This window comes from Neocloeon triangulifer, unplaced genomic scaffold (assembly GCF_031216515.1).
Source record: "Neocloeon triangulifer isolate White Clay Creek 2 clone unplaced genomic scaffold, ASM3121651v1 ptg000004l, whole genome shotgun sequence".
In the NCBI taxonomy this organism is placed as follows: Eukaryota; Metazoa; Arthropoda; class Insecta; order Ephemeroptera; family Baetidae; genus Neocloeon; species Neocloeon triangulifer.
The window spans coordinates 4,264,031-4,287,095 of NW_026775547.1; the positions used below are offsets into that span (position 1 = coordinate 4,264,031).

The 23,065-nt window shown below is 34.7% G+C and overlaps 3 protein-coding genes and 1 long non-coding RNA gene across 17 annotated transcripts in view; 2 read left to right on the forward strand and 2 right to left on the reverse strand.

Annotated features, from left to right (window-relative positions):
* The window catches only part of LOC132193658 (probable nuclear hormone receptor HR3), an 86,534-nt gene extending 77,402 nt beyond the window's left edge, over nucleotides 1-9,132 (forward strand). For 11 of the 13 annotated variants that reach the window (XM_059614468.1, XM_059614469.1, XM_059614467.1 and 8 more), the window contains 8 exons: nucleotides 693-861; nucleotides 1,501-1,700; nucleotides 2,548-2,874; nucleotides 3,505-3,644; nucleotides 3,698-3,830; nucleotides 4,103-4,327; nucleotides 4,791-4,944; nucleotides 5,007-9,132. In XM_059614468.1, coding sequence (XP_059470451.1) covers nucleotides 693-861; nucleotides 1,501-1,700; nucleotides 2,548-2,874; nucleotides 3,505-3,644; nucleotides 3,698-3,830; nucleotides 4,103-4,327; nucleotides 4,791-4,944; nucleotides 5,007-5,112 — 1,454 coding nt within the window. In that variant the 3' untranslated portion in view covers nucleotides 5,113-9,132. The remainder of the gene's footprint in view (nucleotides 1-692; nucleotides 862-1,500; nucleotides 1,701-2,547; nucleotides 2,875-3,504; nucleotides 3,645-3,697; nucleotides 3,831-4,102; nucleotides 4,328-4,790; nucleotides 4,945-5,006) is intronic. The other 2 variants (XM_059614458.1, XM_059614470.1) reach the window with 2 other exon arrangements.
* Nucleotides 9,133-10,632: 1,500 nt separating this feature from the next.
* LOC132193585 (uncharacterized) lies at nucleotides 10,633-12,216 on the forward strand. The gene is made up of 3 exons (XR_009441471.1): nucleotides 10,633-10,715; nucleotides 11,468-11,693; nucleotides 11,753-12,216. It is a non-coding gene; the product is annotated as an uncharacterized LOC132193585 (long non-coding RNA).
* A 217-nt stretch (nucleotides 12,217-12,433) lies between these two features.
* LOC132193467 (uncharacterized) lies at nucleotides 12,434-14,041 on the reverse strand. The gene is made up of 5 exons (XM_059614169.1): nucleotides 13,933-14,041; nucleotides 13,537-13,644; nucleotides 13,353-13,479; nucleotides 13,080-13,295; nucleotides 12,434-12,755 (listed from the first exon to the last, which is right to left on the reverse strand). Exons 2-5 carry the CDS (start codon nucleotides 13,635-13,637, stop codon nucleotides 12,552-12,554), a joined length of 648 nt encoding a protein of 215 aa, XP_059470152.1. The 5' UTR covers nucleotides 13,638-13,644; nucleotides 13,933-14,041; the 3' UTR covers nucleotides 12,434-12,551.
* Nucleotides 14,042-14,129: 88 nt separating this feature from the next.
* The window catches only part of LOC132193380 (uncharacterized), a 41,458-nt gene continuing 32,522 nt past the window's right edge, over nucleotides 14,130-23,065 (reverse strand). For both annotated transcript variants that reach the window (XM_059614015.1, XM_059614016.1), the window contains exons 6-12: nucleotides 20,501-20,810; nucleotides 19,243-19,420; nucleotides 17,782-17,980; nucleotides 17,561-17,725; nucleotides 16,730-16,898; nucleotides 16,492-16,665; nucleotides 14,130-15,763 (exon numbers count right to left, since the gene is read on the reverse strand). In XM_059614015.1, the coding sequence (XP_059469998.1) occupies nucleotides 15,344-15,763; nucleotides 16,492-16,665; nucleotides 16,730-16,898; nucleotides 17,561-17,725; nucleotides 17,782-17,980; nucleotides 19,243-19,420; nucleotides 20,501-20,810 (1,615 nt within the window). In that variant the 3' untranslated portion in view covers nucleotides 14,130-15,343. The remainder of the gene's footprint in view (nucleotides 15,764-16,491; nucleotides 16,666-16,729; nucleotides 16,899-17,560; nucleotides 17,726-17,781; nucleotides 17,981-19,242; nucleotides 19,421-20,500; nucleotides 20,811-23,065) is intronic.

Here is a 23,065-nt window from a genome sequence, read left to right on the forward strand (position 1 = left end):
TTAGCGCGGTCCCGTTCGCCGCCGCCGCCGCTCACTCGGTCGGTCCTTCAACCTGCTACGTCACGCGGGTGCCTCTAGCGTGCATGACACCGGTGACGTCACGAGAGCGGGCACGTTGCCAACCAAAATAACAATCAGAGTTGGTTACCCTCTGGATCGGCCGCTTCCGCGCCGCTTCGCCGCGCCAACTTCACACACGCTTTTCGCGCACCCACCGATCTCGCCTTTCGAAAGGGTTAAATTTTGCTCGGTGATTCAGCACCGCCGGATCGTCTCGGGGCCGATCGTTCGGGGGCCCACACGCTTCCCAGGGGGTTTCCCAAGGGAAAAAAAATCATAAATTTTTCTCAGATTTTGTAAAAGACAGAAAAGCACCAAAAATTTATTATTAATATTTTTTAATGCAGTTTCTACATTAAATTAAAAATTATAGTCTATATTTTTAAAAAAATCAAATAATTTTGCTACTTTTTATAAAGCCAAACTTTTCTTCTTCCTCTGTTGATATTCAGCATGGAGAGCAAAAATAATTTGAAATATTAGAGCCCAATTTTGATTTATAAACAATTTTTTAATTGTATTTTGTTTTTCAAAGAACAGCCTTGCAAATATTGTTGTTTTTAATGTTCGCAGATTTTTTTTGTCTAAATTTTAAACTTAATTTTCTATAATCTTGCGTTTTCGTGTTTCAGCCGTCAAATTTGGACGCATGTCCAAAAAACAGCGCGAGAAGGTCGAGGATGAGGTGCGGTTTCACAGAGCCCAAATGCGGGCCGCAAGTGAAACAGCCCCAGACAGCTCCATGTTCGAGCAGCAACAGCCGTCGTCGTCAGATCAATTGCCTTCCTATTCTTCAGGAGGGTCAGTACACATTTATTTTATTACAATTTAATACACTTTTTAACAAACAATATAATTATTTAATTTAATTTTTATAATATAACATTTTTTATTATTTATTAAATAGACTTATTTTAATATGATATATATTTTTTTATTTATATTTTTAATTAATTAATAAAATACTTTTTCATTTTTTTTTTAGTTTATAACATGTTCTAAATTGCAAAAAATTATGATTTAGCAATATAATCACTTTTTATATACTCCACACCGTGTCCATTAGATTCTTTGTGTGAAACAAATAATTTATTCCGATTTCTAAAATCTTTGAGATGTTGAAAATTATTAATTATTGTTTTTATTAGCTAAATTCTTGATTAAAATAACATTTTAAGTTAAGATCCTTGAATGAATTTAATTATTTATTGCTGTTTTTTTTTCATAAATTAGGATAAACTAATTTATAAATAAATATTAAGTTCCACGCCGTGATATCCACAAAGTTAAAGCTAAATCCACCATAATAGTCTAAATTTCAATGCACTTTGCTGTTTTAAAAACAGTAAAATTCCGACGCGCAGTTAGATTAATTGCAAATTTTTAATTGCTCATTCGGTAATTGTATTAAATTGTGCGGTATTTTATTTGGCGTTGCAGGTACCAGTATGGCAACGATCTGAGCACATACACGCCGAACGGTTACGTTTTCACGAACACGCCGCCCCAGACGGGCATGGGCTACGACATTAGCGCAGACTATGTGGACAGCACCACGACGTACGACCCGCGGCCCGCGAGCTCCACACAACTCGACCAGATTGCGGACAGCGCGCTCATTCCAGCCAGCAACACCACGGGTGAGACCTCAAAAACCATTTTTTTTATCCCATTTAAAAATAATAAATGAAAAAAAAACGCACAGAGCGAGATTTGATCAGACTGGGACGTTTCCTCTTGCACAGTTTTATAATATTGTGTGGGATATTTTTTTACCGCGGCACTGCGTGGCTTTAATCAAACGTGGCTCTTTTTTTAGATCTAAAATTTAATATTAATAAATCTTTTATCTGATTTACAGCCTTTTTAAAGTTATTACTTCCACTTCTTAAAAAAAATTTACTAATGATTTCTAATATTTCAATGCTCAATTAAAATCTTCTGCTTTTTCTTCAAACAAATTCATCATCTAACTTAAACAACAACAAAATACTCCGAGTAAATTTAAATCCTTCAATATTCCATGAATTAAAAATTATTTATTTTATTTACTTAAAATTTTTTTAAAATATTAAGCCACAGCACGTGAGGACATTGTGTGTTTTTTTGAGTCCATTCGCCCAAACGAGCACGGATTTCCGTTTCCCAGAGTGCAATTTGTGGAAGATTGGCTCTCTCATTTTCTCGCCCCATCCTCACTCATATCACAGTGCGTGTCGAGAGCTCCATCGCCGGGAAAAGTTCATTCGTCCACCCACACACCTGTCATTCTCACAGGCCTCTTGTGTTGCACACACCTGCATGCTCTCTTTCTCATTTCTGGTTTTGTGTTTTATATATTTTGTTTTCCGTTTCCCTTCTCCTATTCGGGGCTTTTTCAAAATCACTTAAGGATATAAATTTTTTTTTAAACGTTTATTTGAATTTTTAATGTATAAAATTGCTAAATTTCGGCCGATTACGGATGTAAAGAAATTCCTCCGGCAGCTTCAGCGCCGGCCAAGTGCAACGGCAGCGAGAACAACGACGACGCAGAGAGGAGCGTGACCAGACTCGGAGGGCCGGACGCGGCCGCGTCCATCAAGCAGGAGTCGATGGAGCAGCCGTTGCCGGTCAGCACGTGCGCGACCGCGACCACCACCTCCTCTTCTCCCTCCTCTTTGAACAATAACAGTAATAACCTGGTGGTGTCGGGCGGTTTTGTAGATAGTACCACTTTCACCTCAAGACAACAGCAACTCCTGCAACCCCCGCAGCCGCAACTCCAGCCGCAGCAGCCCGAGCAAGAGCAGGAGGCGCCCGTTGCGCACCCCAGTAAGGACGACACCTCTGTTTTCTTGAAACACCGAGATTTATATTTTCTGATCCGAGTATTGAAATAGGATTTTGAGAGCTGCGAAAAAAAATCCCGATTAAATTTGCATTTGCCGAATTCATGGCGTTTCTCATCAAATTGTGTCCCAAATTCCGACAAAAAATAACGCTCTCAATCTCTAATTAGCATACATATGTGTCTTGTCTTTATATATGTGATATGCGAGCACCCTCTAAAATTTTTGTAAATATTTTGCATTTTTACATCTCCTTGTATATTATTTTGTTGGTTTGCATGCTTTCCAATAATTTACTAACCCTTCTATAATTAGGCATCTTTCTCTCTATCTTTCTGCATCTTTTCCATTTTTGCATCTTCTCATTTTTCGTCCATGCCGAAATTGGATTTTAAACAATATATCAAATTGGCCAGTTTATTAATTATTATTACACCGGATTCAATATTTAAATTTGTGATAAACTCATTTTTTGTGTGTCTGTGCAATTTTTTTGCCTGCTGGTCCGTTGACGATTATTTTCAATAGCAATTTTACTGCGTGTTTATTATTTCAAAAAATTTCGCGTTTCGGTTCGATTTTGTTATTCTAAATTCCTGTCTTCTTTCAACAGACCCGGTGCAGATCTCAGAGTTGCTGTGTAAGACGATCGCCGACGCCCACGCGCGCACCTGTCTTTACAGCATGGACCACATTCAGGACATGTTCCGCAAGCCCCATGACCTCACCAAGGTCATCTTCTACAAGAACATGGTAATGTTTTCCTTTTTGAACACGTACTTCTAATGATAATCACAAATTCACAGGCGCACGAGGAACTGTGGCTAGAATGTGCCCAGAAACTCACCACTGTTATTCAGCAAATCATCGAATTTGCAAAGATGGTACCCGGCTTCATGAAGCTGTCACAAGACGATCAGATCGTTTTGCTAAAAGCAGGTGTGTATAGCAAATTGATTCTAAAAATAAATAATTTTAATTATACGTTTATTTTAACAAAATTTTATTATATAATTCTCAAAATAGTTCAGAAGATCTCAAATTATTCCACAAATTTTAAATAAGACAAAATTAAAAATCATTCAGACAATTTTCAAAATTAAATGAATCAACGATATGCAATTTCTTGCCTTCCAAGTTGCACAGGTTGCATACCTTGCAAGTCGTTTTTGTGAATTGCATTTGATTTGTGGTTTCTTGCGCGATTGCAGGTAGCTTCGAGTTGGCTGCCCTGAGGATGAGCCGCTACTACGACGTGAACTCGGGCTGTGTTCTTTACGGAGACACGATGCTGCCACAAGACGCCTTTTTCACCACTGATACAACAGAAATGAAGTTGGTCACCAATGCCTTCGAGCTAGCCAGAGCCGTGGCCGAACTCAAGCTAACTGAAAATGAACTCGCGCTCTACTCTGCCTACGTCCTCCTTTCCGCAGGTAAGAAATTTAAAATAATGTTTTAAACTTTTATATAAGTTAAATTAATATTTATTTACTCCAATTTACTCAAATAATAAATTCACACTTTTAAATTAATTTTTAAATTTTAACTATTATATTTTGTTTTTACTAAAAAGCTATATTAAATTTATTGACTTTCCAAATTTAGTTTTCACTTGGTACAACAATTTTACAATTTAAAACTTAAAAATAATAGAAAATAATAATTTATTGTTGAAAGTAACGAAAGTAACATTGTCCATAAAATTTCATCAAAATTAAATCTCATGTCAGTAAGTAAGGATTGAAATCTTATTAATATAAATAAATTTTACATATATGCATACAAAATTGAAAGTTTATATTGAATAGCAGGTAAATAGATTAGTTTAAAAAATCCCCTTATTCTACTAGTGGAATTAAAATTTTCATGTTTAATTAAGATCTTATTTTATTTTAGATCGTCCTGGTCTTAAGGGAATGGCTGAGATCAGCAGGTTGAGCCAAGCGGTCCTTCGGGCGCTCCGGATGGAGCTCGACCGCAACCACCGATTACCACTTAAGGGGGACGTCTTGGTTGGGGACGCACTCATCGCGAAGATGTCTGAGCTTAAGTGAGATTTTTTTCTTGTTAAAATCTCTGAATTTTTTTGCTATAATTTCCAAATTTTTGCAGAGAGCTGAACATGCTGCACATGGAAGCTCTGGCCAAGTTCAAGCGTTCCACGCCGCACCTCGAGTTCCCTGCTCTGCACAAGGAGCTTTTCTCCGTGGATAGCTGAGCATCCGTGGAATAGAGAGCAGAGGTGAGTTTGCGTTTTGCCTCTGCGCTCAAACCAGAGATGCTTATGACAGCTGTTGGGAAATTCCCAGGTTCCAACATCTAACGAAAAAGCATCAGTTTTGCAAAAAGAAGAACGTGTGAAGAAGATCAACAAGACAGAAGAGTCACACTTATCATCGTTTTAAAATTATGATTTGACAATTAACTAAAAAAAGAAATTCTATATTAACTCATACCTGCCGGACTTGTACACACACACAAACAACAAACAAACTGAGAATAATTATCCCCCAAAAAATGAAGCAGACTCGGGAGAGCAGCGCCCATTCCTCGATATTTGTACTGACGAAGCCCGCAAAACAAAAATTACAAACTCTTATTAATTAATTGATTGATTACTACAAAGTATAATTATTGGTTAGTTATTGGAAAATATACTCGAATGAAATACACTACTTTTATCCTTAAATAAGGCTGGATTCAAGGAAGCGGCCGGCCCGTCCTCGGACGCGCCGGTCCTTCGATCAGGGAAACAGAATTGTTGATGTTAATTAAATATACACTGTTGTTGCTGTAATAATAATACTGACTAAGCCAATAAGGATTGATATACTGAACCGCAAGGAGACAGACACAAGACACACACACACAATACGACAGAAAGAGAGGATACTTTAAAAATTTTCTTTGCGTTTTACAAGACCGATTGAATATTTTTTTTCCAATACACACACATCACTCGTTCACAAACTTTTCCAAGTCAGAGCAGCCCGTTTATATATCAACAAAGAATAACGAGAGCACAATATTCGTACCGTAATTGTTTATAAAATACAGCCGCGCGAGATATGAATTATTCAAAACGCAAAGTGTATATTCATTGCAAGAAAAAAAACATAAAACTTATAATAGAACTGAGACTTAAAATGACGATTGCTGCTAGGGCCACAAAGTAGAAAAATCGAGTATTAAAAGAATTACAAAACTGTTTAGAATTGAACTGGACTTATTGCGATTAAATTTAAAACACACACACACATTGAAAGAAAAAGCTTAGATTGTGAGGAAAAAGTCTATATAATGTAAAAATCAAGGCGCACGTGCGCGAGCAACAAGAATATATTATTAAATTAACGTTTGCCTTATTGTAGATGTTGTACGTCGTTTTTAAAAGCCATGAAGAGAAAAATCGCACTGGATGACGAAGTGATTGATACATAAGAAAACAAACAAATTATATACCGCGGTGGTGTGTTGCATCCAATAACTACCTAATTAATACGAGCAGAGGATTTATAACTAAGTGTGTCTTATTCGAAAATTTGCACTCAACAATAATACATAAAAAAAAGACGAGGAGAACGGAGAGAAAATATACCCACGGGCGGGCAATGAGGCAAAAATTCAGATAATAATATTTCACTGAATGCTACTATTAAACACACGTACTACTAAACTAATTAATTAATTATCGTATAGCGGAATTTCAAGAGATTATCAAAAACAATGTTTGAGGCAGAGAGTAAAAAAAAATTGAAATTAAAGAAATCTGCTACTCTGTACTGTAAAATTCTTCATTATCCCCGGAGACAAAAGCACGTATTCAACATGTTTTATTAGCGCATGAAATTTGTATGTACACCGACTCTTGCAAAAAAAAAAATTAACGAAAAGAAATGTAATGTGCCCACGCAGTGTAGTGAAATCAAAATTTATAATCACGTACGTACGTCTTGTGTTTGAAGGAAATTCTCTGTTGTCGACTCCTTGCCCATGTAATTTCCCGAAATTTGGTTTCTCTTTTTAAAACTCAAAAGGATTTTCCAAAATACAAACATCTGAAGGACCAAGCTACTAAAACACTCAACAACAATTAAACAAGTGGACAAAAACGAGAAAAGCGCGAAGGAATTTTTTAATTATCACCCAGTGTGTGTTCAGTGAGGCATAAAACAAATTCCAAAATTTCAACCAAAAGGGGATCGTTCAGTTTTGCAATTTTCCAAGCATAGTGGCCTTCAAAACCAGTGTTTTACAAACGAGGAGTTGCGATCGGTTGAGAGATTCACTGAAGACTTTTTCACCTTTTCCATTTTGCATAACGGTTACAGTAAAAATATTTAAATATAAACGAAAAAAATACAAAACAAGTGCGAGACTCTTCTTTTGCAAGAGTCTCCGACTTTCGGATTGCTTGGTCCTGGTTTTTGCCCTTTGTTATAATTTTCTAGGAAAAAAACGAGCATAAAAATGAAAACTCAGTACACACACACATATAAACACACACAACACTCACGCTGTGTATCCAGTTGATAAGAATAATTACGATATATTACGATTTTCTCGTGCGGATGAATGCTGATCATTTTCCCGGTGTAAATGTCTGTTCACACTCTTAAATCTTAGGACAATGTTCATTACTAACCTCTGCTATTAATTAATAAGTAATTGTTTAATTCTATACATGCGATAGGATATATAGCAAGAAGATGAGATGATTTGTTGTTTTTATGTAATGTTGTTATGGAAATATGAAAATGAGTTATATGATTAATTATTGATTAATTATGCTGCGCATTGTGTTGTGATAGACACAATTCGGTTTGGTCTTAAGTGCTTTTGGACTCCCCGCAGTTGTTGAAAAATTTTAGCTTCAAACAAAACAAAAAAAATCACACAATCGGCGCCGGCGAACTGAAGAAAGAAAGTTTATATATAAATAATTATCGTTTAAAAAGCCGGGGAGTCCAGAAGGTGACAAGAAGTGAATTTAAAGAAAGTAAATTTGGATTTTACTGGTACCTGCTCTAATATGATGATGAGATGATGGAAGTAACTTTTTTTCGTGTTATAAAATAATTAGGAAAATGCTTGTGTTCTTTTCCGTAACTGCATAATAATTGTAATTTTTAATTAATAATCAGCGCGTCATTTCGAGTTGAAAAAAACCAGGCATCTTTGGCTAGTGTGATTGATTCAATTGATTGTAGAAATCGTAGATCACTATGTGGAAGGCAAAGTTCTTATTTTGTAAGAAAAATCACGCAATTCGATGTGAATATTGTTTTATCCATCCAAAAGCAGAAAAAAAACTCGACTCGTAATCCGCCGTTTATATCAAACTAAAATTCTCGTTTCGGAGAAGAAGAAAATGTGTAAATCCAGTCCTGTGTTGAGTTGTCCACAAATAAGTGTGAGAAAAACTGAGGAAAAATAATTAACAAAAATCATCATCTCACTTGTAAAACGGAATAGATAAAAATGATAGTAAGTTTAAGTGGAGAATATTTTACACAACCACAATAACATAATTATATACACACAATTACATTTTTATTTACTCTACTATTACGTGTATATATTGTTTACGTTTTTTGATTTCATCAAAAATGGAGAAGAAGAAACAAAATATATATACACAAAATTGAAAAAAAAAATACAAATGTTGTAAATGTTAAGAAAAACTACTTTTTTTGTTACACACTGGAGCGCAGATTTTGTTCAGTTCTGCCACATGATGATCCATTTTTACTTAAGGAAATTTGAAAAGATCGTACATATTATATTATTTGTAAAAGAAAAATATAGAAAACACCACGATGTCTCCTCTCATTTCAGATTTTGTAATAGAATTTAAACATTAAGTAAGAGAGATCATGTCCAAAACCGCGAGCCAAAATACCAAGGCTTTCCGCCCGCGTGCGGTCCAGCACCATACAAAAAAAAGAGACGAGCCGATTTCGGTCGAATTGTCGACAGCCCTGGCGGCTTCAAATAAATCATCCCCGAAGGCACCGACGCCGCCGGAGGGTCTTTGTTACCTTGGCTCGTGGTGATCATAGAGGAAGAACATGAATTTATTATAACTTATCGGTTGTGGGCAAGGTTGGTTATTTATTCTCTCTCACCTCTCTTTATTCACTTTCTCCTATGATATAGAAACTAAAACTATAAATGTTGCTGTATGTATAAGAGAAAGCATTCTGGGACATTTCATTAAAGTGGTATTTTGGCTAGATCTTGGCTTGTTTCATTTTTCAATATTGAACCCCAAATTTTTAGGAAAATATCGACAGGTAAAAACGTTTTCTAAAAAAGAAACCTTTTATATAAAAACAGAACAAAAATATTCAATTTGAGCAGACTTTATAATATAAATTTTGCTTTGCAATCCATTATTTTACCAAATTATTGATTGATGAAAATACATGCAAAAAAATTAAAAAACAAGTTAATTAATAAATTGAAAATTTTATTTTTTCATAAATAAATCCAAGACATTAAAATCCTCCTATGACGTTGCATGGATTTCAAATCCAAAATAAATACATTTTAACTATATGAAATTCAATAAATAAAAAGTTCTAAATCACAGAAGACTTTGGAAAAAAATTACCTTTTAATGATGATAATATTGGCAAAAAAAAAAATAGCTTATGACTTGCAAGCAGACCATTTTTATTTAGAAAAAAATACGAGTATTCTATCGGCAAGATGGGAACAGAAGTTTTGAGTGAAAGTTGAGCCTTTGTTAGCATTTCCTGAGATGATTCCAGACTGCCATTACCTGCAAGGCGTATTTTAGTCTGTGTGTATTTTGATTTATTTTGATATTAAATTTATAATAACATTTTATAATACAATGTTATTTTAATAAAATATATAATTTTTTTAAATATTTTTTATTATTTTTATATATTTTCAATAAATTAAAACATCATTAATTTTTATATAAGGAAATAATTGGTCATCCTGAAAATTGAATTAATAGTTAATTTTAATAGCATAATTATAAAGTTTTTTAGTGACAAAATATTTATTGAGCAACACTTTTTCTGTTCAAATAATGATATACGTTGCAAGTTTAATTTCAACATATATTATGTTGAAAATTTATGATCATATATTTACAGTTATATTCAAGAGCAGACAATAACTCGATCTAAATGCAAGCAAATTTAATCGTGTTTGGCACAGTCATTTTTCTATAAAAAAAAATGACTGAACTGGCTCACATTTACAATTAAAATTGTAAAAAAAATTATTTACCTTATTATTTACTTCTATTGACTTATTAATGTATTTTTTTACACTTAGAAAATTTTTAATATGTTCAAAAGCTAGAAGCTCTAATTAATTTTTCGCCATAAATATTTTGGTAAATCGTAATTGGATTTAATGCCTATTTTTTAGTTAATTTTTTTTTACTTATTCGTCAAATTGTTACATCACATTGTTTAGATTCGATTTTTTATTTGAAAGAATGCAACAATGTTAATTTTCACAACAATACGAATTGAATTTATCGCATTCACCGTTAAACGGTTCGCATTGTTGCAATTTGCTTCTTTTCAAATCAGACCGTTACGACATTGCTAAGAATTTTGGAGAGAATCGCGAATTTCATCTGAGATATATTTCTGGTGTCGATGGCCGTTTCCGTGCCTGATGTTCTTTTCGGTCCGGTGAAGCAGGTGCGATGGAAAACCGCCTGGCGCGTTGGAGAGGAAGAGGGAGTGTCTCTCATCGTCAAGGAGACATCCAAGTTGTCTTTGTACAGCGCCAGGCTGCACTTGGGAATCCCTCCGAGACGAACAGAAAGTAAGTTTTTTGTGCATTTTAATACACCGATGATTAATTTTTTCGCACAATCAAATTGTCTATTGATTGCGCGAAGAAATTGTTTGATTTGAAATTGCCCCGATGGCCTCTTACGGAATTGAAGTGATCTGGCAATATTTAAGTGAGATTTTTAAGTGATTTTGAAAAATTAGAAAAAGTGAAATCTCGCTATTTTAAGAAAGTTATGGGAGTTTTGAAATATAACAAGAACACCTATGTGTACAAACTAGTTGACGAGAAATTATTTGTAAATGACTTAAAAGAAAAATACGATCTCCCGGAGACTGAAAATTATTTAAAGTTCCTTGAGAGTTATAATTCTGAACATGACATTAGATTTAATGTTAACTTTAATGTCACACCGGAAATGAGAAATGATGTATGGAAACAACCCTTATTTGATAAACGCCATGTTTTTTGTCGATATGTCATGCACGGTTTTTAAAACCAAATCTGTAGCAATAGTTCCGAGCGACAGCAGTGCTTCGATGAAAGTGATTCCTGCGTGTGTTTGCTATGCGGTGAGAAATGCACCCAGTACCACCTGGCCGAGTGCAAAATCGCATCCTTAGTATTAATGACTATTCAAAAATGAAGTAAAAGACTTTGAATTTATTTTGTCGCGCACCACATTGAAAATTGCTTTGTAAAATTTTTTTAGTTAAGTTGAAGTTGTACTCGAATGAGTTGCAAATAAAAGAATATATAATTATTTATGATAAAAAATACAGGCCTTACCCAGCACGCCAGGGCAATATATCACCACTTGAAGCGCCTTCGGTGCGCCCGCGTCACCGGCATCAAGTACACCAGGCCGGCCGCTGGTTGCCCTTCTCAACCTGCACGGGCTGCCGAAGAACCTGGCGGAGCAGGCAAGGGATGATCACGAGGCCCTGGAACTGGAGCCGCTGTTCCACTTGGCCATCATCAATGGTTACACCGTCCTTGAGAACTGTGGTAAGAATTTTTCATGGTGTATGATAAGATGAGAAAAATTATTTTCGTTAAACTCGCAGGCAAAAGGGCCCTCAGGGAGTACATTCACGAACTCAAATTCGCCCTCCCTGATGATGATGAGCCTGGACGAGCCCGAGGACGATGGAGTTGAGGGGCAGGGACCACAACAACCGCGCGCCTCCCTCTTTCAGCGCTTGATGCAGTTCTTTGGACTCCTCTTGTGGTGATCCAGTGGTCGAAGGCAATTCCTAAATTTAGCAAGATTCTTTTAACCAATGCATTCATTAAAAAAGCCAAGAAAAATTATTTTCTACTTTTTTTAATTTTAAACATTTTTGAAGTAAATTTTGATACTTTTCTTACAAATATGTTCCAGTTTGTATTAAAAATTAAATATGTATAATTAAATTTCATTTGAATTTTTTTTTTTTTTTTAATAATGTGGCTTGCAGTTTTCCATTTAAATTATCAAAATAAATATGGTGCGACAAGTGGTATTGACATTTCACACCTTTTGACTGCGTTATTTTAGCCAGGTTCATTGAGTGTATGAGCTTGAGATGAATTTCATAAGGTCAATAAAATAATATTTGCAGCAATGGATATAGCAGAATTTAATTTTTTTTATTTTAATAATAAATTCAATTAAGTTATTTATTTAATTAATTCAAAAAATTCCTTATATTATATGTCTCATGATTTTTTAATTCATTAAACATTTAAATTACAATTTTTTAATTAAAATAATTATGAACAAACATAATATAATTATATGATTCATATAAAAATTACCAATTCTGTTTAAAAGATAATGAATATTTTTATTTTATATTTAAATAAGCTACATGTCTGGTTTTATCAGAGTGCTTTGATCCAGTCAATTTCCATCGAGCCAGGCCCGGATTGTTTCTGCTCCGAATAGACTCCTCCATACACTTGCAGGCCAACTGCAGTGATTTGGCTCAGATCAAGAGGATCAGCGTCTGCAACTGGCTTTCCACGGTAATAGGCAACAAATTCGCTCAGGGGCAGATCAATCTCCTCAAATTCGTTTGGCTTCGCCTGTTTAAAAAGTTTTTAGCAAAAATAGTGAAACTGAATTATAAATATAACAATAAAAAAATATATAAATCGATTTCTTTTCTATATCAGAAGAAGAAGAAAATATAACAATTATATCGAAGTTTAACAATATTAATATTTAATTATACTTTTTAATTTATTTATTAAATAATTGCCATGTTTTTCTCCCATACAAGTACATAAATTATATTATTGATATGCTCTTAAGTCAATTCAAAAATATTAAATTTCAAATTAAAAAAAAAATCGGATTTTTTTTAGTTTTTTTTCCGTTACCAAACAAAACTCTAAAAATATACATACTGTAAAAAACTTCTCGTAGGTTGGGAATGGTTCCCCAGTCTCGCCTTTGTGCCTGAGCACCATTTTGTAGTTCAAGTTCTGTCCCTGCACCCTGGCCTTCATTTTAATAGTCCTGTAAGGCGTCAGGTCGAGCTGGACCGAAGTTCGGACACCAGCAAATCCAGCGCCATTTGGTTGCGGATTCAGCAGAGAGAAGAAAATCGCCCTTTGGAACACCTGAGAATTTTTTTATTTTACATATCTGAAATTTAATTCCGTCCAAAATTTGAAAACCTGGGTCTTCTGAAGGGTTAAGGCAGCCTTGGACATGCCCACCGTGCGAACAACGTCGGACATTTCGCTCCAGTCGGCCACGGAATTCGCAGTGGTGAAGTCGAAGAGGAACATTTCCGACGCTTGTCTGCAACAATCAATAATTTGTATTGTTGGTAGATTACAAAAATATTGAGTTATCTACCGGCTTTTTGATGAGCTGGCAGCTACATTGGAGAGAGCCACGCTGGAAACGATGCCCACTAACCAGCCAGCTGCACCCAGAGCTAATCTTCTTCCAGACATTTATCTTCTATAAAATTATAAATTTAATTAATAATGCTTTAAGCAAAACAGAAAATGTATTATTTAAATAGTGTATGAAATCCTGGCATGAACCAAATAAAAGTATATTATTATTTCGTTACATAACAGTTTTATCAAATTTTTATGCGTTAATATCATTCAAAATTAGGTCGTTTTTTGTCTTTCATTGAATTCATGCCAGTTTTTTTTTTTTTCAAACATTATAATAATCAGTCTCAATAAGTAATTTTTGTTTTATTTATTAATGATTTTTTTTTAATGTTTATTAACATACCAAAGGCGCTGCGTTTCTCGATCAACTGTGCTGTTCTCCTGGTACATCTGAACTGGCCCCTGAGGCCTCCGACTTGTTTACCATTTACGGATCATGCGCTCTATCTCGAAGGCGTGGTGCTCACTTGGTGCTCATTCGGCGCCAAGTCAGCACCATTTTATCACAAATCTTTGAAATGAAATCGAATTTCTGCTTGGCAATATATTTTTTATTCTCCTCTTTTTAATAAATAACACACAATCTTGACCGTAACTATATATTTTCCAATACACTCTTTTTCATATAATTTTTCTCCTCTCATTATATTATGATTTTTGTACACAACAATATTCGACTCAATAATTTTATTGTTCTCCAATTTATACATGAACTCTTTGCAACATCTATTTACGTATGTACTAACGATCAGGTTCTTCCTTCTGCGTACAAAAGTTGCGGATGAGGGGAAATATGTAACGTTTTAGAATAACATTTATCGATTTTAGAATTCTACACAGAATCTGTCATTCCGTTTCTATACAAAACTATTCACCTTCGTCTAATCATGGCACCTTATAGAAGGGCGCGTTTTAAATTTTTGAGACAAAAAAAAATAAGAAAGTGGACAAAAGTTCATCAAGACAATGTGGGCAATAGACTAATCTCTAGCCTGAGCTTTTGTTGATTTGAGGCTACTATAAACCTTTCAAAAATCCAAATTATAAATTTTTTGGTACCAAATAATCAGATACATGTTATCATTATAAGAAAAACTAAATTTCGAAAATCGAAGAGAAGAATCCATCAAAAAACTGTATTCTGACTGATGTATAAGCTTCAAAACTGAATCTAATTAGCCAGTCCCAACAAAAAAGCTCAGACTAGTTTAGTCTTTCGTTTTGGCTAAAAAAAGAAATAACTAAAATTATCCCATTTGAGCAAATGCATATGTCAAATTGAATTTAAAAGTCCTAAAACTACAAAATAAAGCAGTTTTTTTTTCTTCGAAAAATGATGTAACAAAAACAATAAAAATAAAATGTTCCAATGAAGAAATAAAATGAGAATTTGCAAATCTCATTCTTATTTAAGAACTATTCAAAAACTTTTTAGTATATTATTCATGATTTCTTTAAATGAGTTTTCAAATTCCTCATTTAACTTTCCTAAAGATAATTTCCAATCCCAATTTGGGAAACGATTTCTATGTAAAGTAATATCTCATTGCTGGTTAACATGGGAGTATTAAAAATTCACACGACTTCAACGGGGGGCGACTGCGGTGAAATAAAATCGCTGGCGTCTCACAACCTTGGATACAATTTATCAAAAAACGTCCCTTCCGCGAAACTAGAAGGCTCGTCGTAAAAAAAAAAACACCCCTTCAGAGGTCCAACTCGAGCAGCACCCTGAAAAGCGTGCCCTCCGACAATCACACATTCACTGAGCGCGTCGTCATGAGTTGCTCAACGGATCGGAGGCCGGTGGGTCGGAGGCGGCTCTGCAGGGCCGCCTCCGAACCGCTGTGCACCCCCGAGTCGATGGTGGCGTCGCTGTCGCCGCGCAGGGGGGCGTCGTCTTCAGCGCCACCCTGCCGAGGCTCGTACTGCGCGTCCGGCGCCAAACGCTCGTTGAAGGGGCGCCCCCGCGGAGGGGGAGGGGAGGGGATGGATGAGTAGTGCGACGGGGGTTGTTCGGGGGTGGTGGACGGTTCGTCGTACAGGGAGGACTCGGGCCCGCCGTTGCAGGAGGAAACGTCTGCAAAGTACAGTTCGGACTCGGCTGGTTCCGTTGACGAGCTTTTCATGGCGGCTTCGACGCAGTGGCGACGAAGGGTGGGGATCGAAGCAGCCTAAAAAAAAAAAAAATAGAAAATGAAAATGTGTTGAACGAACATCTCAAATTAGAATTCTTTCTTGTAGAGTTTAAAAATATTTTATAATTTTAAAAGATTGATAAATTAGGAAGATTTATGTATAGGTTAGATGAAAATAGTGAAAAATTGACAACCAATTTGAGCTGTACATTTTTTTATGACGTATTATTAATATTTGTAATAAAAAAATTTCTTATTAAAAACATTTTTTCATAAATTTTTTTATAATATATATTTTTAATTTATATTTTAACTTTAACTTTAAAGTTTTTTTTAATTTTTTATATTAAATTTTAACATGTTTAAGTTTAAAGTAATTTAAGTACATATATATGAAATACAAATAAACATTGTAATTAATAAAATGTATATTATTGAGTGATGTACCAATGAACAATATAATAAATAGTAGTAGAACAAATTTCTTTTCAGCCAGGTTTTTCGGCAGTCTTCAAGGATATGGTTGTTTTAATAATATAAATTAAAAACTTAGTGATATAGAAAATTAAACTCAATTTGCAATCACATTTTACTATGCAATTGCAAAGTAATAATTTATAATAAATTGTATGCCTTGTTAAATTTGTTGTTAACAAAAAATCTTAATTTTTCTTACATGTTTGGTACAAAATTTTCACAATTTTATGCAAGACTGAATTGTAAATAGGAGGTAATTTTAAAAAAAGAAAATATTTGACATTTACCTTCAAGGGACTGTTGATGGCACTTGTGGGCGCGGACTGCGTCAAACTTCTTGTCGTCGGGTGCACCAGCACTGGACTCCCGGGCATGTTCCCGAAGAGCCCCCTGAGGCTACTCGCCAGTCCCTTTCTGCTCGGCGAGTCCGTCGGAGAAATGGCAGAGGAAAGTTCAGATTCCTGTAAAATGGTTTAATTTTTTTTTTATTACAAGTCAAATTTAGACAACAATTAAAGGTTGTACCTGAGAATCTACTTTGGAAATTTGTGCGTCGGCAGGTTTCTTTTTGAGCTTCCTTGAGGGCAAAGAACCTGCTGCTGATGTGACGGGCGGAGGAAGGTCTGCTAACGACTTGATGGCCTGAACGTTCTCCGCTCGAAGACGAGCGCAGTATGGACTGCTTGTGTGGGTACTGGAAAAAATTAATAAATAATTAGCAATTATCCAAGCAATTCAAACTAATTGGTAAAAATAAAGCATTCGGATTTTTATATCGCGACATGAAAAATGTTAATGTTAATCAGGAAATAAGATTTAATCAAAGTAATTTATTGATTTCAAAGTTATTTATTTGGTAAAAGCTGGGTAAAAGGAAATTGTATAGATAATTTATAATGTGCTTATTTTTATATAAATTTTGCAGCCTCTATTTTCTGTAGTTATTTTGTTAGTGTGACTGTTTTTTTTTTTTTTTTTTTTTTTTTAATTTTTAGTGTAGAGTTTTGTCGTGTTTGCGTTGTTATTCTTTTGAAAATTTTTATTCTTTAGAATTACGCAGGTAAAGTAATTTCCTTTTTTCTAGTTCATGACAAATGCCTATTTTAACAACAAAATTACATTTTTTTTTACTAAAAGTCTGATAAAATTAAAAAAAAAATGAAAACTTGAAATGTATAGGTTTTTAAGATATTCCTAATAATAATTTACCCTAACAATTTGTATTCAAAGTGCCAATTTTAAACAAAAATTCTGCTATTATTTAATTTCAAAAGTGGTATTTAAAATAAATAAAACCATTATTTTTTAATTAGAATAAATAACAAAAAGTTATATTTAATTAAATGTGATGCGCACCTGTGCTGTCTTGCGGTGATGACAGGCGACTGCAAAGGACTGACTGGGTGGTTTTGCGGGCTGGCAGGGGTTGACGTCTGCTGCTCGCAGTGGTGGTGATGGTGGTGCAACATGGTCGGCGTGGCCAATCCCTGGTGCACGACGTGCGTGTGCCGCTGGCACAAACTGCAAACGTCGAACATGTCAAAGGCGAACAAACAAACAAACAAACGTTACTTTACCTAGAGTGCTGCTGCTGATCTAGCTGAGGTAGCGCCGGCGCCTGTCTCGAAGGACTGGTGGCCGTCGAGTTGCCGGCCGTCGACGGCGGATGAGAGTACGGGGGCGGCGGACCCCACATGTACCTCGGAAGGCTCGAACTGGCGTCGGTCATGAACGCCTGCGCCGTCAACGGACGCACCACGGTCGACGTCAAATGTCCTGCAATTCATTCCACAAAAATCGTTTAGTTTAAATTTCAGTTCTTGATATTCCGGGAGAAATTTAATTTTTTATTAGTTTGAAGTGTAGGACTTTATAAAGAGCCTATAAGCTTTACTAGGCATTGGGAATCAAGTATTTAAAATTTGATCGTTTTTTTTTTCAAATTTAATTAACAGTCATACACTATTTTATAAATAATTTTCACAAAATCTTTAGCTATTATAAATAATGATTTACGTTATGAAGGCTAATGATGAATATACTTTTGTTTAATAGATTAATAATTAAAAATAATATTTATTTAAATAGTATAGCATTCATTTTATAATTTATTATATTTTAAATTCATTTATCTTTAAAATAATAATTTTCAATAATGTATTATAATTTTTTTTTAGATTTTAACCATTTTAAATGTACTATATTTTTTTTATTTTTAAGCATGCAATATTAAATATTTTATTCAAATTTTTTAATATTTTTATTATCTGATCAGCGGATTATCAGAATATATCAATAATTTTAATGAAAAACGTAATTTTTCACCTCTCACCTACTTCTCCTTGTATATTGAGTTCATTTTAATATCATATATAAAATTAAACGACTCAAATAAAAATATACGTTTAATTTAATTTCAATATTATGTTGAAGATTCATGATTATATAACCAAGAGAAGACAATAAGTCAATCTAACTCCAAGCAAATTTGAACGTGTGAAAGAGTCTCATTTCTCTGTAAAAAAGTCTACTGGCTTAAATATACAATAAAAATTTTCTATAAAAAAAATTTTACAAAATTTCTTTTGGCATATTAATATATATAATTTACTCTTGCAGCAAAACTAACGAGAAAACAAGATTTGAAAAAATAGACAAAGTGGTTAAAAAAGTTGCTGAAAAATATTTCAATAAAAATATGTTGTTTATATTGTCAAATATTATAAATCAGAATGACTTAATTCAACATAGATATCAGAATCAATTTAATGAGGCAGAGTAATGACTTTTTACCAATTGTTTAGAATGAAATGTCCATTTAAATGAATATGCGACGTTGAAAGTTTCTGTCGGTCGTCGACTGTTATTCTGTTAATTCAGAAAGTTTGTTTCTGCCCATCAACCCTGTCACGCGCTTTCCGCAAACTTCAACCCCCTCCACATGGCGAAGAGCAGCCCCTATATGAACCAACTTACAGTGTTGGCAAATTAGGTCAAGCGCCATCAGAGGCTCGAAATATAATGAAAAAAATTCATACCCCGCGGCGTCTGAATGATGGTGGCGGTGGTGGTCGTGGGTCTCGTGGTCACCCCGAAGCCGTACTGACTGTCCTGGTCGGTTCTCAGCGGGCGCTGCTGCTCCACTTCCGGCGTCTCCTGCACGTGCATCGAGCTCCTGTTCCACGGCAACCAGCTCCAGCGCGCGTTCGTGACCGCCTGCAACGCAATCGAGATGGACCGGAATTGTAGTTTCTCAAATTATACTTTTTTTTCGTATGAACTATAAAAATTTGTCGAAGACTGCGAAATTATTATTATTTCTCCTGAGCTTAAAATCACTCTTAAAATAGAACTGCTCTTATCAAACTCTCTTTTATTTCAGGTGTTAGTGAAAATTAAAAAGACAAGTCAGGGTAAAATTTTTTATGAAACAAAACTTGATTATTTTTTAAAATATTTTTGCAAAGAAGAACTAAGCAAAAAAAAAATGGTAAATAAAGTAAATTTCTCGCAATTAATTTTGGCTGGAGGCGAACGAGATAACACTTAAGACCTTGGATTCTTCCAAAAAAAACTTCCTCTCTTGACTATTTTTAATTTGGAAAACTCTATGATTCTCATTCCACAGGCAATCGCTTTTAATTAGCTCGCGCACGTTGCGCCATTTGCATATTTAGCGCCCGGTTGATTGTCAAGGAAGAGGGAAAATTAGTTTGCGCTTTTTTAATTGCGACGCGCCGCTAGATGATGCAAGCACGACAAGCAGGTTGCGTACCCTTGGGTGCAATGTGAGTCAACACATGCAAACGACGCGCACGTCAACTCCGTCGCTGCATAATTAACTTGGAATAGGAATGTAATTGAAAAAATTACTTGAATATAAATTGAGAGTTTGAATTTCGTTCGTATAAAACACTACACAAGATAAGTTCGATTCAAAAGACCTTACTTTAATGAAAATTTAAAAACTATAAACTACAATTTCCTCTTAATTCTGATACTTAATTTATAATTCAATAATTTAAAAAAAAAAAAATTTAAATAGAAGAGAAAATCCGAGGAATTGGTTATGTTAAAAAAAATGTAATGTAACTAAAATAATTATTTTTAAATAAATATTTTGCATTTAAAAATTCAGTTGAAAGTTTATTTTTCTTTTCAAAATTAACTAAAAGCTATATTTAAGTATTGCTAAAAGCAGATAAAGGGCAATTGATTCATTGAGAAATGCCAATTAAAAAAAAACTAAAAAAAAAGTGTTTCATGCAATTTACTTATAAAATATTTTTAACTTACATTTTCCTCTTGACTTTGTTGCTGTTGCTGTTGCACGACCTGATCCTCAGGGTTGGGAGTGTAAAGGTTGCCAATCCGAGGCGGCGTCCAGTACCTCTCCTCCGCAGCGTCCCACTGCCATGCCGGCCACGGCTGGAAGACCTCGGTGTGCGGAGCGATGGTCGAGTTGGACACCGCGGCTGCTCGAGGACAGTCGTCGCAGCTGCAGCCGCAGTAGGTGTACTGGTGCTGGCCAGAAACTGGCCGTCGGCCGTACAGGTAACGACACCGCATCTCCAGCTGCTCCCAATACATCTTTTTCTTTTCATGACTAAAAGAAAAACAATAAAAATAAACGTCATTAAAAAAACATCAATTATGATGTGGGATATTTTAAATAAAATTGATCTTGTTAGCTGGCAACTTATTAACTATTCAAAATAGTTTCAATTGAGCAGAACCAGCGCATTTTACAACGAGATGAATAACATATTTTTCAATCCTTGTTATTAGATAAAAACGTTTTTTTTTCTTTCAGTAAGTTTTCCCATCCTACATTAAGGTTTTTTTTATTATTAATTTTTGCTTTTTACTGTAAATAACAGGCAGATTTTGATTAAGAATTGACTAAAATGTATGTACAAAATTTATTTAAAAAAAACGCTCTTAAATGCAGACAAAGCTTTGCTAAAAATGAATGGTTAAACAAAGAGAAACGTGTAATTTTAGTAGAAAAAACAAAATATTTTAAATGCTCTTCGTCGTACATTCTATCATTTTATTTAAAAATTTTGTGGCATTTCAAAGAACTACAAATATCTGGCTAATGTTGAGACGAAGAAAATATTATTGTGAAAAACTATCTTTGAGTTCCAAAAAGGGAAAAGTTTGTGTCCATCAAGAAAATTTAAAAAAAAAATTGTTCCTTAAATACTATTTATTTGATAAAGAAATGGATTTGGTTATTTCAATCTCCATTAATTATATATGCAAATTCTTGATAACACTTTAATGTAGGGAATCAATTGCACGTAAGTAAGTAAACGCCGCAGCGAAAAGTTTTCTTTACTAACTAATCAAGTTCTTAACAGGTTGAAATACTTGTATATCTTGCAGGGGTTGCAGAACTTTCGGAGAAATCTGCAGCTTTCTGCAAAGTTCTTCTAGAACTAAGAAAGTAAAGCTCGGCAAAATTTGATCGCGAAGTAGAACACAGGCGAGTTAATACATCTGGCCACACTAAGCAAGCTTAATCTGCTCGCAACTTTCCTAATTCGAGCGTGCCTTTTCTTTGCTTCCTTGCGGAGAGAAAGAGAGAAAAAGGGAAAAGAAGGAAAAGGCTTGTCGGTGTATCTCTCGATCTAAACAAGCTCCAATATTGGCTCGGCTCGTCGTTTTTACTTACCCCCCTGCTTCGTTGAAAGATAAAATAAAAAAGACCGAAACGAGGAGACCATTCTCTGGCCGGGGTCTATCTAAATCAAATCAGTATCGGAAAATCCAGTGTGGAAGCCGAGATTTTTATCAAAAAGGCAATCTAAGCAGCTTTTCCCGCGAAGAAAGAGTTTCTTTTTCTCCCCAAGAAAGTTACTTTTTGCGCACAGTGAAATTACATCTGCTCGCGGTAGAAGAACTTTTGCCATCTGCGGTCTCATTACGTTTCACGCGACGTATAAGAATGAGAATCCCGGCTGAAATAATAAAAGACTAGTCGCGCCATATAAGACGAATGAAGAACCAAGGTTGCTGTGTCTGGGGAAAAGTTGCTTTGGTTTGCCTCGTTTTGGGAAAACGCGCGGCAATTTGGACCGATTTAATGGATAGTAAAAGAGCAAAATGGACATGCCGAGAGCGAGGATTTGCTGTTGGATTTAATTAGCTTTGCACGGAGAGCACTATAAACTGTTTATAGCACTAATTGTAATGGCCCGACAACAGTGTTTAACTGCTGAGTGAGCACATATTTAAATGCATGGGCAGCGAAAAGCGCAACCTCGATTTCTACACCGTTCTCTGAATATATATTTCCAAATGAACCCTTAAATGGGAAATTACTTTTACGCATCGCTGAGATTTAAATTCAAATTCGCACAAGGACATTTAGAAAACGTGCGCAGAAGATGTAAAATTTGTTGGCCATCTAAAGAAAGTAAAATTAGATCCTTTCATGAATGGCAGTTATTTTTTAGAGGCTTTTAATTTCACTTGAATTGTCAAAGAAGGATAATTATGAAATTAAATTTCAAATTTCCTAATTCATTTTCAAGAAAAAATATTGTTTACAACAAATTTCTGTAGAAAATTATCTTAATACTACATTTAGAAAGATTGGAGAATATTAGGAAATAAAAGTGAGACTTTCGAGAATTTCTCTTGGCAGCATAGAAATTGGGCATCTGCCAACAAAGGATCCAATTCTCCTTCTTGTTTTTAATGTTGATAAATGTTTTTTTTTTCTTTCGTTGCGTCGTAAATTTACTGTTATTGTCCATGTTGTTTACTGTCCAATTGTGTATATTATGATTTCTACACGAATTATGAAAACAAATATTTGAGTTGATCAAAAATCAACGACCACTATGTAGC

What these genes read in the sequence shown, in the direction of transcription:
- LOC132193467 (XM_059614169.1), bottom strand. Translation starts at nt 13,637, where the DNA reads ATGTCTGGAAGAAGATTAGCTCTGGGTGCAGCTGGCTGGTTAGTGGGC. An exon ending in TAACCCTTCAGAAGACCCAG is followed by an intron (nt 13,296 to 13,352) that starts GTTTTCAAATTT and finishes AAAAATTCTCAG; the next exon opens with GTGTTCCAAAGGGCGATTTT. An exon ending in CCTACGAGAAGTTTTTTACA is followed by an intron (nt 12,756 to 13,079) that starts GTATGTATATTT and finishes CTTTTTAAACAG; the next exon opens with GCGAAGCCAAACGAATTTGA.